This window comes from Diuraphis noxia, unplaced genomic scaffold (genome assembly GCF_037042655.1).
Source record: "Diuraphis noxia isolate RWA-SAM2 unplaced genomic scaffold, SU_Dnox_SAM2 contig0005, whole genome shotgun sequence".
NCBI classification, from domain to species: domain Eukaryota; kingdom Metazoa; phylum Arthropoda; class Insecta; order Hemiptera; family Aphididae; genus Diuraphis; species Diuraphis noxia.
Genome location: NW_028301715.1, coordinates 36,376,848 through 36,391,796, shown reverse-complemented (window position 1 = coordinate 36,391,796; position 14,949 = coordinate 36,376,848). Strand labels below are relative to the sequence as shown.

Below are 14,949 nucleotides of genomic sequence, written 5' to 3'. Positions count from 1 at the left end.
GCTCTGTTACAAAATAGCAGTAACGCAGACTATAGTGAATAATAGATAGTAATATAAACAACCATATAAATCCTCGTTTCTACATTCATACGTGAACGGTGAACAGCATATATTTATTGGTATAAAGGAAAGGTCGCACTGTTTCCTTTTCCTTTGTTGTTTATGATGAAGGTTTCATAACCGTAGTGTTAGTTGCCAATAATGTTTGTGCTTTTCTCCTAAGACTATACGTATAAAAGTTGATTTCCAGACCTCAAAAATTATGTATATAGTATATAATATATAAATTATAAATTAAGTCAATAAGTGTCATATACATAAATTAATATTATAAATAATAATTATTTTATTCACTAGCCAATGCTAATCTACTGCAGTTTAAATACTTGAGTTAGGTATAGGTATACGATCCACTATTCAGCAGTGGTTGAATTGGGGGAGGACGCAGGGGGACTGAACTACTCTTCATTTTTCTTCAAATTATAGCGTCCCCCTTTATTATATTCATCGAGGAATAGGGTTACTATTAAAATAATTTGCTTAATTGTTCAACTTCATTTAGAGTCCACCTTTATTTTTTTTTTCCAATTCAACCACCGCTATTCAGGTATGAGAAAATATTATGCTGACTAAAATAAAAATATTACACAACTCTAATTAGATATTTTAGACTAATTCAATTTAAATTACAATTTTTCAAAAAAAATGTCATTATTTCATTTTCCGTATAGAATTGCATTCGGTTATTATAGACATGCAACTACTGCGATGTGTATCTAAATTGCCAATCCAAAACGCCGTGTTACCATAATCTGCAGTATTTTAAGAAGTGAATTAATTAGCCATTTTAGCTTATCTAGGAATTATAATAAGAGGAAAAAAAGTCTCCCTAGTCATTTAAAACACGATGTAAAAGTATTAGGTATGTCAGCTAGACTGGGAAAATTGCGGAACTCAGAATTACTGGATCTTGATTTCGAATATTGTTTTCAATTAATTGACAAGTTTATTACGTCTAGCAAATTAAAATAACAGTTAAATAAAAATCCGTTAAACCAGTCTTAGGGTTTTGTCTGACAATTAGCTCTAAAATTTAGAAAAAATGCAATCGTTGATGTACCTACGAGGTGGGAATGGTAACATCGCGATATTTCTAGATAAGTTTTATTATCGTTTACAAAATTCTAATTTTATTTAAATTTCATATAATAATTTTGAAGAACTGAACATTTTTGTCGTATTCTACCTTAAATTCACCAACAATTATATATTGTCTATTTGCTTATATGTGATAACATAACCAGGCAAAAAATGTAAATAACGTTGTTTTGATAAATGCTTGACTTTATCTTTCTTCAAACGTTTGTCGTTATAAGAAACATAATTTTCATCATATAATTAATCATGAACAATAAAGTTTTAAGATAATAATATAATTTAAATAATATCTTAGTTTATGTTTGTAATTGAAACATATCAAATATTATTTGAACTCGTTAGGTTAGGTTACCTAACCGCGTTCAATGCCTAATATGTTGGAATCTTAGCTAAATAAAGTATGTTGAAACAAGCAATATACATTATACCAGCGGTCGCCAACCTTTTGGACCTTGCGGACCACTGAAACCATATTCTAAATTCTACGGACCATCTATATCTTAAAATAGTTTTTTTACATAAACACCGTACTACTACTAATAAATTTTGCACCAAAATATTATAAAAAAAATACATATTATGTAAAATAATAAAAAATGTTTTATTTTTATTTATGATTAAAGTTTTAAGTTTTAATTAAATTTGAATGTGATATTTGTTCCTGTTTGTTTTAAAGAATTTCGTGCAATTTTGGCTAATAAAATAATATTGCAAGTTAAGTTCAAATTTTTCCGCGGACCACCTAAATTTTCACGCGGACCATCAGTGGTCCACGGACCACCGGTTGGCGACCGCTGCATTATACAATGCACATATTATTATTATTTTACAGTTTTACACTCGAAAAATTGGTGACTGTAAAAGGTTTCAATTGTTAGTTCACTAATTTTTCCATTGGAGTGCTAGCTGTATTCCTCATCACATCAAACAGCTGATTTCTTACAAGTTACTTTGGCCATCACTCTGATAGTCTGATATCCAATTTCTATACCTACGGATTTTTGAAAGTTGTCTTAAAGTTTAAACGGATAAGAAGACTGAAAGTTGAAAACTCATCTAAGAGACTAAACAAATTCTCTACGCTTACCAGCCATTTTGGAACCTATGACAATAATTCATACAAATATAATAAATTATCGATTATCGAATAACTCGATTGTCTATCCTACGTTATGTTAACATGTAACAATTGTGAACAATCGAATTATTCGATTGTGATTCACCGCGATAAAAATTATTATATAGGCACAGTAAGTTAGTTGTAGAGTTAGCCATATAGTCACTGTATAAACTCAAGGTGGATTGCTATCAATCCACCTTGACTGTATTGTTTTATCGTATCAGTTCGCAGTCAATATCAGTGACGACCACAATTCAACATCAAAAAAATAACAACAACAGTGGCTGTACTTATATCACAGTGAAGACGATACGGGTCGCCTGCGCAGAAGTACTTCGACGTTTAAACCTCATCCGACTAGCGATGGGCGCAGAACGCCAAGCAGTGATTGACTTATATAAGACAGTAAGTGTGCCTGTGTATGTGGGTGTGCACTTTGTAAGTGGTTAACTACACCCACCCCTAAGCCATAATATGGGCAGCAGATTTTCCGGTGGGGTTGGTGAAATCCGATCTCGCTATCGATCGGGTTCGTGGGCAGGGATGACGATTTGGGTAAAGGTAGAGCGGTCGGAGGGATGTGGTACTTGTTGGATGCAATCATATTAATATCATCATTCATTACCACTAGAGACGTCATAATATACTCATATTATATTACATCTCGTACGGATCCTGAACGTGACGTATTTCAACAAATAAGTACTACAAAATCTGTTTTTTTTTTCTTTTCAATATCGTTACCACCCACTTCACATGCGAATCGTTGTGCTTAAAAATAGTTCAAATTGAAGTATTAATAGTATTATATTAAATCAAATAAAAAGAAAAAAAATGATAATATATTATATTATTATTACGTAATTACATTGTATGTTCAATTTACAACGCGTCTGAGTGAACGCGAGTATTGTCGAAGTTGATTTCAATGAAATATTGATTTTTGACTTTTCAACAGTCTATTTTTAGCCCAAAAATGTTGCTTCAAGCCAATATTTTGTAAATATTGCAGTTTACCTGGCACCTGTGGCTAGGTACGAGGCTCTAACAGCATATCACAGATTCGACGTTTCAGAGGACAATGAGGCTGTAATTTATTTTTGTTATAGTATTTCCGCATAGAACAATTTGGTATCACTTCATTAATGATACATTTTTATTTTGTAAAAAAATACATGTACCTTTTTTAAATGTCCATGTTAAAATATTGCAGTTGCTAGTTTGCTACCCATAGTAATATCTGTGACAAATACGTCATCGGGTTTATAAAATTTAATATTTAATATTTATATTCTCGAATTCAATGGCGTAACTTGGTGTTATTTTTTTTTGTGAGGGGAAACAAAATATAATAAGTATTTTTATGCAATTGTGTCTAAAAATATACAAAGTTGTGGAGTAGGTGACGTCTTTCTGGAATTTTAGTCCTTAATAATTGACCAACTATAAATCTATACCTTCATAGCTAAAAATTAAATGTATTGTAAAGCACATCAATGTATTAAAGAGCTTAAAACATATGAGGAGAACCATATCTTTTTATATATAAAACTATATCTTTAAATATTTCAACTATGTCTCTGCTAATGTCTCGGAGGGAAATTTCAATTACAGTTGCAAGATAACGTTTTTAGTTGTATACAAATCGCGTGTTACGCAGTACTGAGGACCACCAACAGGTGTTACAAAAAATTGCGTATTAGTAGTTACCAATTAGAAAACTTTAAAAATTAAAATTGGTCTCATTTTAATTGAAATAATTTAAATCGTACACCTTTTTGTTATCAAATTATAAAAAAATTGTATTTTAATAAAATCAGTCAATATTTTAACGATTCAGAGGTAAGTACAAGTTAAAACAATAATATATTACGAAAAAAATATTATAATAATAGTTTGGCAACAGTTATAATGAATATATCAATATTAGTAATTTATTTTATATTTAAATTATATAATGTAATTTATAGTTAAACTTGCCTACTTATATTACCTACCTATAGTATTATAAATAAATTATAAAAATATCCGTAGAAAATAGAAATAGATGCAGACACACTTTTTATCTTACATAATAACTCACCATTAAATTTAAAATTGTACGTATCAATTGCAATTTACATTTTACAATGACCTAGGTTATAGGTTTATAAATCATGTAATTTTTAATGATATTAAATTTTTTAAACTGGTAATATATAGAAAAACTATAACTTTTATTCGAAACTTTTTTCTATTTTTTTTTTTTAAATTTGTTTAATTTGCGTTTTACTTTTTTTAAGAATAATACGGATTTACCCTAGGTGCGGGGTAAATCCATATGTACTCTGCGGAAAAATTGTATGAGGATAATTGTTATACCAAAACACAGTTCATTATATTTATTGGTAAATTATTAATTGGTATTGGACTTTTATTTAATTAACTTGTAAAGTTTAACTAAAATTAGGCAGTATGTAGTAAGTTATGTATGATTTCATTTTCATTAATTAAAAATGTACCTAAACATTGTTTTCAATTCATCAAAATGTCAACAAATTAATAAAACCTACTCCCATTGGCAGTAGTACAACAAATACAACTTACCTAAGTACCTATATAGTGTTATAACCATACGATTTTGCTCCACAAGACTATTAAAAGTTATCGAGCTTCATATCAAACATTAAATTAATAAATGAATGTATTTATACTGCAAATGTAAATTACACTTAATTAGCTATTAAATAATAAATATGGGATAGCTGAACAATTTTTTCAAAATATCCTGATATACATAAACAGATTTATATAATAATATTTCAAAAGATATGACCATTTAATAAATATTTTAAATAGTTAATGGGATGCTAATTTTAAACCTGGTGGTGCTTAGCACCCCCCCCCCCCCCTATGTGCGCCTAGGGTTGTACGGTGGTAATAGGTGCGAGTGTAATTTTTGCGCCCAAAGCATTCAGTCTATCTATAAAATGTTTCAAATACTCCCATAGTGAAGTACTGTAATATTATTGGAATGTGCACTTTTGTTTCAAATAGTATGAGAAAAAAATACAGATTTACTAATCCTTTTGTGGTTAAGATTTTGAAAGGTATTAAAAATAAAAATCACAATAATTAGGTAAATCTTAAAAAAATATGTTCCTCAGTACTCAACCTGTTGTAGCATAAGCACCATACAATTAAATAAAATAGTATAATATAAATAAATTTTTTTTATTGCAGCTACTTTATATGGGAAGAGACTATCCTCAGGGTTATGACTTTTTCCGTTCACGATTGAAAAAAGCTTTTCAACGCAACAGTGATATCAGTGATCCCGAACAAATAAAAAAGCTGGTCAAACGAGGTGAATTTGTCGTTAAAGAAATCGAAGCCCTTTACATGCTCAAAAAATACAGAACATTAAAAGATAGATATTCTATGGAGAAGGAAAATAGCCAATAAAGCTATTTATTTAGTTGTTTTTTTTTATATATATGTATATTATATTAGTATTATAAAATATGTCTTTGTGTAAAGTTTTTTATAAATATGTATGTAGTTTAATCTTACAAACAGAATAATAAAAAAAAATAATAATATTGGTACCAATAAATTATATGTTAATAATCCATTGAGTGCACACTAATAAAGTGCATTAAACAGAAGAAAGATGTTTTAAATGCAATATTATTATCATCATTTTGAAATAAGCATAGAATTAAATGTTTTAAATTTAAAAATAATAATTAGAAGTTAAAATTAATTTTTAGACAGAAGCATGAAGTAAATATAAATATAGGTCACATAAGTAAGTAACAATAAAAAAATAAATAATACAATAATATATTCTATTATTATCTTAGGGGATTCAAGTTAAATTGTTAATTAAAACATAAAATATTAAATTTGAATATAATATTATATAAATAATATAATATTTAATTAAGGTGTAGAGCAAGAGATCAGATGTAGTTTTTACTACAATTTAACATGAATCATTATCCAATTTAATGATTAAAATTAATTTTATAGAACTCAACAAAACAAATAAAAATCTCACATAATATGACTTTTATCATAAGAGCATAAATCTCAACAATACCTCAATTGAAGTTAGACAAAAAAAAAATATCTGGTGCAAAACACAAACATCTAAATTTTAGTCTCACTAAGTCAAGTTATCATCTTCAATACATTATTTGATAAAAATATATAGAATCTTAACACATTTGCAATTGATCAAATATAAAAAATAAATCATTAGTGTTCCAATTTTCCTAGTAAAGTCAATAGTTTTATTCTTAACTTAAACTATTTGAATTTATTATTTATATTAAATTCTGTTAAAGGACAAACTAAATTCAAAATTGTATAAATTTAGCAGCTTTGTAATACCTTTATTTAACTTTTTAAAGCCTGTAAGCGATTTTTCATTTCTTCCAGGTCCCCATCCTCTTCAACTGTTTCAGTTTCTTGTAGTACTGAACCTCCCGGTGTTTCAGTAACTGCCATAGGTGCTTGACCTAACGCTCCAGCTGTGATTTCCCATAATACCTAAAAATATACAATTTATTAATTCAAATAATATTAGTTTAATTTAATTATATTTAAATGCACTTTATCAATTTCTGATTGTGCTTCTTCTTCCATATCTTCGGGATCATCCATTACATTCTCCATTGTATCATCTAACATTTCTTCAATGATTCCAGCCTAAAATCAAAATTAAAAATTCATATGGCCACATGGGTTGACCAAATTTTAATACCAGAGACTAGACTAACCTTCATCATTTCTTTGGATAAATCTCTCATAGTAGCTGCAACTTCAGGTACTTTGATCAAATTATGCATTGTTTGCATTACTTCTGTAGACTTTTGCAATGAACCAGCCATTCTTAGTACAGCTAAAATAAACAGTTAAATATACATTATAGTATGCGACTTTGAATATAATATAGTATATTATTAAATTACACAGCTGGTTTTTCATTTGCATTTGTATAGAACTCATATGTGTCTTAGAAGTAATCAATTTATTGATGGTTTTGCGTGACCTCAGTATTTCTTTCGCTAGAATGATGCACACATCTTTGTTTCCCTTCTTAGCTGCTTCTTTCATTGAACGTTTAACTTTTTCTTCTTCTCGCTGTATGCCTGTGTCACAAAGAGACCATATCAAACCCCCAACCAATATTTTCTTTTATTAAAACGATAAAATTTGTACCGGTAATGTAATTTTATAGTTATTAAAAAAATAATACAATTCAGTTGTATAATTGTACCTATACGTGTAAAGATGTAACACAATGCTATAACACTTACCTCTTATCTGTCGGTCCAGTTTATACGTCTCTTTGCGTATGGTCGACGTCCACTGTTTGACCTTAGGCACAGTAGCGAAAAAAAAACTCACAGGTTAATAAGACCAGTTTAAACCATCGACCAACTCAGATTACTCACCTGATCCTTAGGATCGACAGTGGCTGATTTACCGAATATGCCCATATTAATGACCGTCTATCTGGAACGTGTTCGTTGTCTGTTAATCACGTAATGCCAATGGCGTTTCTGTTCATAATATCAATAAAAAATATGGTAAAATTAGTCAGGCCCGTTTCCTACGCGTCTGCAGTAGATAGTAGACATGAACTTGCAGCTTGCAGCTTTCTTGAAACTTATCCTCGCTTATCACAGATAACGCGCATAATATGTTATCTATTGTAATGCACGTCGTCAACATCGCTTATCACGGATAAACATGTTTATGGTCCGCCTCAGTCATATGTTTTTGGTGATACTGCGTCATCTCGACCATGGTCATGCTATTACCTTAGAACAATATAACAACACGTCTGTTTGTACTCTGTGACTGTATTCGAGTCCCGGTCCTTCGACCTTGAACAATGAACAGTAAACACTACTGCACTATTTAGATTACTGATTAGCGAACGGTTCTGTTCTAGCCTAACTGCCGGAGTGAGTACTGCTGCAGGCTGCACTTTGACACTTTGCCCGTTGTCTAAACTCAATTCAATTCACTAATTCAGTCGAAACACTCGAAGCTCTAACACTTCACTTGTCACTTGTCTGTGTTCGATCTCTATGAAGTGTTTAATTGTTAATTGTTAGTTAGACTCTTAGACTGTCGGTGCCCAGTAGTCAATCGGTCAGAGAGTAAAGCGGAAACTTGATTTTATTACTGTGAATAACGCCAACGCGTCAGCGCATTCAACCGGCAAAATAACCCGAATCTCAAAATTCTTTCTCAAGAAACAAAAACGACGGTGCCTGTTTTTTTCAGTTCGATTATTATATCCACACCAGGCAAACATGTTTTGGTTGATGAACAAGATTTCCGGGTCCTCGCTGCCGGTGGTGCAAAGGTATTTCGCCAGCAGTGTCCCTAAACCGATAATCAACCCACCGATTAAATACACAGAGGTAGTTATTAATATTATTATATTATGTAACTATATATATATATATATATATACAGGGTGATTCTTTTATCAAACAACACTTATATGGTGTTTGTATGTAAATACCACCTAACATACATCTATAACACACAAACACCACCCAAAACCACCCAACTTTGAGAGGCTATATCTTGTAAACGGATTAATGAAAAATGAAAATTTAAACGTGAAAATTCATTGAAAAAATAGCCTTTTTAGTTTATGAAATTTTAAGTATACGTTGTCATTTGAAAATCAAAAGTTGATAATGGTTAACCTGATAAATATAAGGGTGAAAATATTTTTAAAAAATATATAGTTCTGGAACAGGATGGTTCTAAAATTCTGAAAAAAAAATTTGAAAAAAGTCAATAGTTTTTGAAATAATGAGTGTTGTTTGATAAAAGAATCACCCTGTATATATATATATATATATAACCCGTGTCACGTCTGTTTACTCATTTGATGTTTGACCAAAAACTACTAGCTACGTGCATGTGAAAGATAATTATAATAATAATTTTAGATCTTTAGTGACCGTGATATTATTATTTTATAGTACCTACCTATTTAACAAACAACTCGACAAACAATATGTAATTATTCACTGGCCACTGCTGTCTTTTTATATCTTATGGTATCAAAACATTTTAATAGGTATCAAATTTATCACTATTTATGATTATATAGGTATATTTAATCACAAAAAAAATCTATTTATATTTATTATAAATTGTAAAAACTCATTAAAAATGTGATTTATAATTTAAAGTAGTAAAGTATTTTCAGAAATTAGGTTTTAACCAAGGTATTTATGTTGTATATCAACAGGTATCCATTACCTATACATTCTCAGGTTAAAGTTAATTTGAAAATATTAAATCTTAAATTGGTAGTGTAAAGGATATATAGTGAGCATGGTACCCATAGGTAACATTTTAGGGGGGGGGGGGTCAAAATAAATTTTTTTTCGAATGTAAGATAATAAAGATTTAATGTTATTTTTCACATATAAATATATACATGCATGTTATAATTTTATTTGAATATATATATAATATTGTGTATTAATAATAATTGCCATACGAACAAATGAATAAATAAATAATAATTTTAATAAGCATATTAAAAAAGCGGGTAAGTGGATATTGCTCTGCTGTAGGTTACTATTGGGGATGGTGTTAAATTTGAATTCAATGATATATCATTGTATACAAAAAATGATTCTGAGCGGAGACAGTTTGACAGTCTAGGATATTTTATAAATTTTTAACTACAAAATAATTTAAAATATTCGATATTTTTACGTCCAAATTATAACTTAAAATATCTAAAAATGTGAATAGACTTATATTTCGCAGACCAACGAGTATCACACAAGTGGTATATTTGTAACCAATTTTTGACAAAGTACAGTTTCACAAAAAAAAATTAATTTCAACAAATAATTTGCCTCGGTAATAAGGTAATATTATGGTAATATTTATTGAGCTATAAGTTCATAATATTTTTTTCCAGGGGGGGCAAGTGCCCTGTTTTGCCCCCCTCCTTCAATGGGTGCCCATGATAGTGAGTATAAATATGTTATATGATATAACATATAATTAATGAATAGACTTTTTTATGGGGTACTACTTCAATATGAATAATTATTCAGTTACACTTAGATTTTTATGTTTTCATATTTCAAAATGAAATTATTCTCGATCTATTAGAATTTTAGTACATTTTACTATTTTTATAACAATTTCTATGAATATTGATAACCATTCTGTAGTTACCAATGATTAGAATTATGATTGATAAATTAATTCTCCCAATTGGTTTTATATTAGCTATATATGTATGTATATATTTAAATATTTTTTTTTAACTACAAAAGTGAAAGGTTATCTGTAATTAATTATTTATTGAAGGAAATAAAAATGTTTTGCTATATAGGATCGATGAAGGCACTGTCATTTATACTATATACGTTAATTAGATACATTATTATAATTATTTTGTTTATCATTATATTACTGTGTACAGAATGTAACGGAAAGACCTGATAAATAAAATTGAAAAATTTATCAAAGTTAATTGTATTCAAAAATTTTGAATATTATAATTAACGATTTATGGTTAAAAATCTTGCCTGAAAATTTCCAAAACTAATATTTAAAAAAAAAATTATTATTAATATTCGAATAAATTTACTATAAAACAGTATTTATATTTTAAAAATTATAAATAATTGGCTCCTTGACTTAAATCAACCTTTCTACCATCAATATTTTTATAAATTAGCTTTTATCAAAGCTATTATCAGTGTTGGTTCTGCTAAGCATAAATTTGTTATATTGCACGTAAGTCAGAGATAAAAAAAAAATACCACACTGACATCCTTTTAACACATCCAAGCATCTTTAGATATAACATGCGATATAAAAATCTAAAATTTCTAAATATAACTACATAAATTAAATATATCAAATTACTTTAACACCTCTGTGATAATTGTAAATTGGTACCTACTCCCATCATTTTACATTTATTGATTTAAATGATTTTTGTTTTTTTAGTTATTCATTAATAATGAGTTTGTTAAATCATCATCTGGAAAGACATTTGATACTCTTAATCCTGCTACTGGTGAAACAATTGCTCAAGTTCAAGAAGGGGATGCTGTATGTTCCATATTTTGTTTCTGTGTTATTTTCATAATTTAATATGTAATTGTTTAATGATCTATGCAGGTGGACATCAACAATGCAGTTGCTGCTGCACAAGAAGCATTTAAGTTAGACAGCCCTTGGCGCACAATGGATGCTTCAAAGCGTGGTATGCTTCTCAATAAATTAGCAGATTTAATCCAACGAGATGCTGTTTATTTAGCTGTAAGAATTACCGCTTAATTAATGTAGGTATCCTATAAAGTTTTGAATTAAATCAAATTAATTTCTTGTTAGTCGTTGGAGGCTTTGGACAATGGCAAACCTTATAGCGTTGCATTGTCCGACGATATACCTGGAACTGCTGGTGTATTACGGTACTATGCTGGTTGGGCAGACAAAAATCATGGTAAAGTAACCCCAATTGACGGTAATTATTTTGCGTATACCCGACATGAAGCAGTTGGCGTATGTGGCCAAATTATCCCTTGGAATTTCCCATTATTGATGTTGTCTTGGAAAATTGGACCAGCTTTGGCTATGGGTAAATTACCAAATTATTAGTTATATCTTGTACATTACAATTTTCACTAATATGATATCTATCATAAATTTCATCAGGAAATGTTGTTGTTCTCAAGCCAGCTGAACAAACTCCTCTTACTGCTTTATATATTGCTAGTCTTGTGAAAGAAGCTGGATTTCCACCTGGAGTTGTTAATATTGTTCCTGGATATGGTCCAACTGCTGGAAAGGCTATTGTTGATCACCTAGGTGTAGATAAAGTTGCATTTACTGGTTCAACTGAGGTAATGTATTCAAATGTACTATCATATAAATACTATATTTTCATAATATGTTTCAATTAGGTTGGCCAAATCATAGCTGAAGGTGCTGCAAAAAGCAATCTGAAGAGAGTAACATTGGAACTAGGTGGTAAATCTCCAAATGTGGTTTTCAGTGATTCTGACATTAATCAAGCTGTAGAAGGTGCTCATTTTGCACTTTTCTATAATATGGTTAGTTTTAAAATTATATAATTTAATGTTATTTATCAAACTTAAATCTTTATGATTTAGGGACAATGCTGTTGTGCTGGCTCACGTACTTATGTTCAAGATTCAATTTATGATGAGTTTGTTGAGAAAAGTGCAAAAAGAGCAGAAAAACGTATTGTTGGAGATCAATTTGATCCAAAAACACACCAAGGACCACAAGTAAAATTTTTTTTAACAACACTCATAAAATATAAACATTTTATTAGTAAAGTTATTATAATTAATAAGGTTGATGAAGAACAATTAAAAAAAATTCTCAGCATGATTGATAGTGGAAAGAAACAAGGAGCTACACTTGTCACTGGTGGCTCACGAGTTGGAGACAAGGGTTATTTTGTACAACCAACTGTATTTTCTGACGTTAAAGATGACATGAAAATAGCAAAAGAAGAAGTATAATAACAATACACTCAACTATCTATGTATTTACCTTGTGTTGTTTAATAATCTTTTATTTAATTTTACAGATTTTTGGTCCTGTACAACAAATATTAAAGTTTAGTGATTTTGACGAAGTCATCAGTCGTTCTAACAACTCTGATTATGGTTTGGCAGCTGCAGTGTTTTCAAAGAACATAGACACAGTTAATAAAGCTATTCAGAGTTTTAGAGCTGGAACTGTTTGGTAAGTAATAAGAATCACTTGAATTTTTTTGTTATTTAAAATGATTTATACATACAGGGTTAATTGTTACAATGTATTCGGAGTACAAGCACCATTTGGCGGTTTCAAAATGTCTGGTCATGGTAGAGAAATGGCTGAATATGGTCTCCAACCATATACTGAAGTAAAAACAGTTATCGTTGCTACCCCCAAAAAAAACAATTAATTTAATTTAACGCCATATTAATTATTTTTACATTTTATATTTATTATTATTTTCTAAAACGTAAGTTTATTAATCAGTGCCATTTTTAAGTTTCATTGTTTTAAAAGATTTTAAACAAAAGTTATTATTTTACCATGCCATTATTGATTATGTAATATAATTATTGCAAGTAAAAAATATATTTTAATTTTTCAATATTATGTATTATCAATGTATATTTAATAAAAACCATGAATTCTTACCTTTCACCATTCAATTGAACAAGTAATGATAGTTATTACTACTTATAATTTATTGTAAAATTATCTCATTATTTTTAAATATTCCTCATACAGTATAAAATATTACTGCCACAACAATAAATCAAATATATTATAAAAAAAAAACATAATTATTCTTAAAATACCTATAGAACTTATATAAAAATTCACAAACAGAATGATTTGTTATAAAATATTGGGGTTTTTTCGTTTTGATGAATTATTACATGTAATATAATTGAAATTTTTTCTCACTGAATGTTTTCTGTTTTCGGTATAAATGTATGATATTAAACTAACTATTCTACATTTTTATGAACAATACACTTAGTGTTCATTTACAGTTTGCTGTAAGACAAATCATTATAACTAAAATAGTAGGTACCATCGAAAATAAAAATAACAAATACAGCTAAAGCAATAATTCATTTTAGCAATTTTAATGATAAAAAAATATGTTAAATAATAATTGTGTATTTTTAAACATTTAAATTATAATAGGTATATCATTGATAAAGTAAATAATTAGGATATTTCAATGTTAACCTTAAAAAAATAATTGCATATACTATAATAGAGGTACCCGGTTCTTTTTTTAAATGTGGAGTAATGAAACACAAACAATAAACATACTGTTATATTATTGAATGTGTTCGACTGTGAGGTGTACTATGGGGGTCACCAAATTGTAGCTTGTGGACAATTTTATGGGCAAACAGACAAGAGAAAAAAAAGTAAAAGCAATTAATATACTTAATGGTGTTATAATTTATCATTTTTGTTCGTTAGTTTTTACAGACTTGAAATTTGAATGGCTTGTGAACAATTTCAAGATCCCTAATCTGATTTAAAAAATATTTATTGGTGACTTCTGGTATACTATATATGTAATGAAAGTATCAAAATACTATTACGACATTGTATGAAGATCATTATTTACTAGTAGATCATCCTTGATAGGTGTTATAACATTTGCATTTTTAATTACAAGTAAGGAATTTATACATTAGGATTAAGTGATAAATTTACTGCAAAATAAATGACATAGCTGAATGTTTGGAATAACAATATATTAATATGTGTTGATAATGAGTGAACCACTTCCTTCTGCCTGTCAATCCTTTTGGGTAACTCAAAATGCTTTCAAATTACATTTGATAGAAATGAAAATTAAACCGTATTTCATTTAGTGGGATAATGGGAACAACTCCATAGTGTGGCACTATCTACACCTTTCACTGTACACGAGGATAATGGAATAGATATTATTTATATACCTATAGTTTATATTAGTAATATTATGCTTTGAAATGCAAATGGTTCGTTATCAAGGAGTTTGGTATAGGGCATAGGTAATATGAAGGTTATGTTTGTAAAAAAGCTAACTTGATGTGAAATTCGCTCAGAAATTTTTCCACTGCATAATT

General features: G+C 28.9%; 3 protein-coding genes across 3 annotated transcripts; 2 read left to right on the top strand and 1 right to left on the bottom strand.

Moving 5' to 3' along the window:
- The first annotated feature begins 2,409 nt into the window (after positions 1–2,409).
- Positions 2,410–5,873, top strand: osi (electron transfer flavoprotein regulatory factor orsai). Its single transcript, XM_089228420.1, has 2 exons — positions 2,410–2,683; positions 5,501–5,873. Exons 1-2 carry the CDS (start codon positions 2,642–2,644, stop codon positions 5,720–5,722), a joined length of 264 nt encoding a protein of 87 aa, XP_089084546.1. The 5' UTR covers positions 2,410–2,641; the 3' UTR covers positions 5,723–5,873.
- LOC107167463 (charged multivesicular body protein 3-like) lies at positions 5,473–7,967 on the bottom strand. Its single transcript, XM_015516511.2, has 6 exons — positions 7,723–7,967; positions 7,585–7,645; positions 7,237–7,416; positions 7,045–7,166; positions 6,878–6,973; positions 5,473–6,814 (listed from the first exon to the last, which is right to left on the bottom strand). Exons 1-6 carry the CDS (start codon positions 7,765–7,767, stop codon positions 6,662–6,664), a joined length of 657 nt encoding a protein of 218 aa, XP_015371997.1. The 5' UTR covers positions 7,768–7,967; the 3' UTR covers positions 5,473–6,661.
- Positions 7,968–8,181: 214 nt separating this feature from the next.
- On the top strand, positions 8,182–13,459 carry Aldh (Aldehyde dehydrogenase). The gene is made up of 10 exons (XM_015516508.2): positions 8,182–8,703; positions 11,285–11,389; positions 11,459–11,599; positions 11,672–11,918; positions 11,996–12,183; positions 12,244–12,393; positions 12,454–12,591; positions 12,661–12,825; positions 12,900–13,057; positions 13,115–13,459. The coding sequence occupies exons 1-10, from the start codon at positions 8,593–8,595 to the stop codon at positions 13,260–13,262; spliced, it is 1,551 nt and encodes a 516-aa protein (XP_015371994.2). The 5' UTR covers positions 8,182–8,592; the 3' UTR covers positions 13,263–13,459.
- The last annotated feature ends 1,490 nt before the right edge of the window (positions 13,460–14,949 follow it).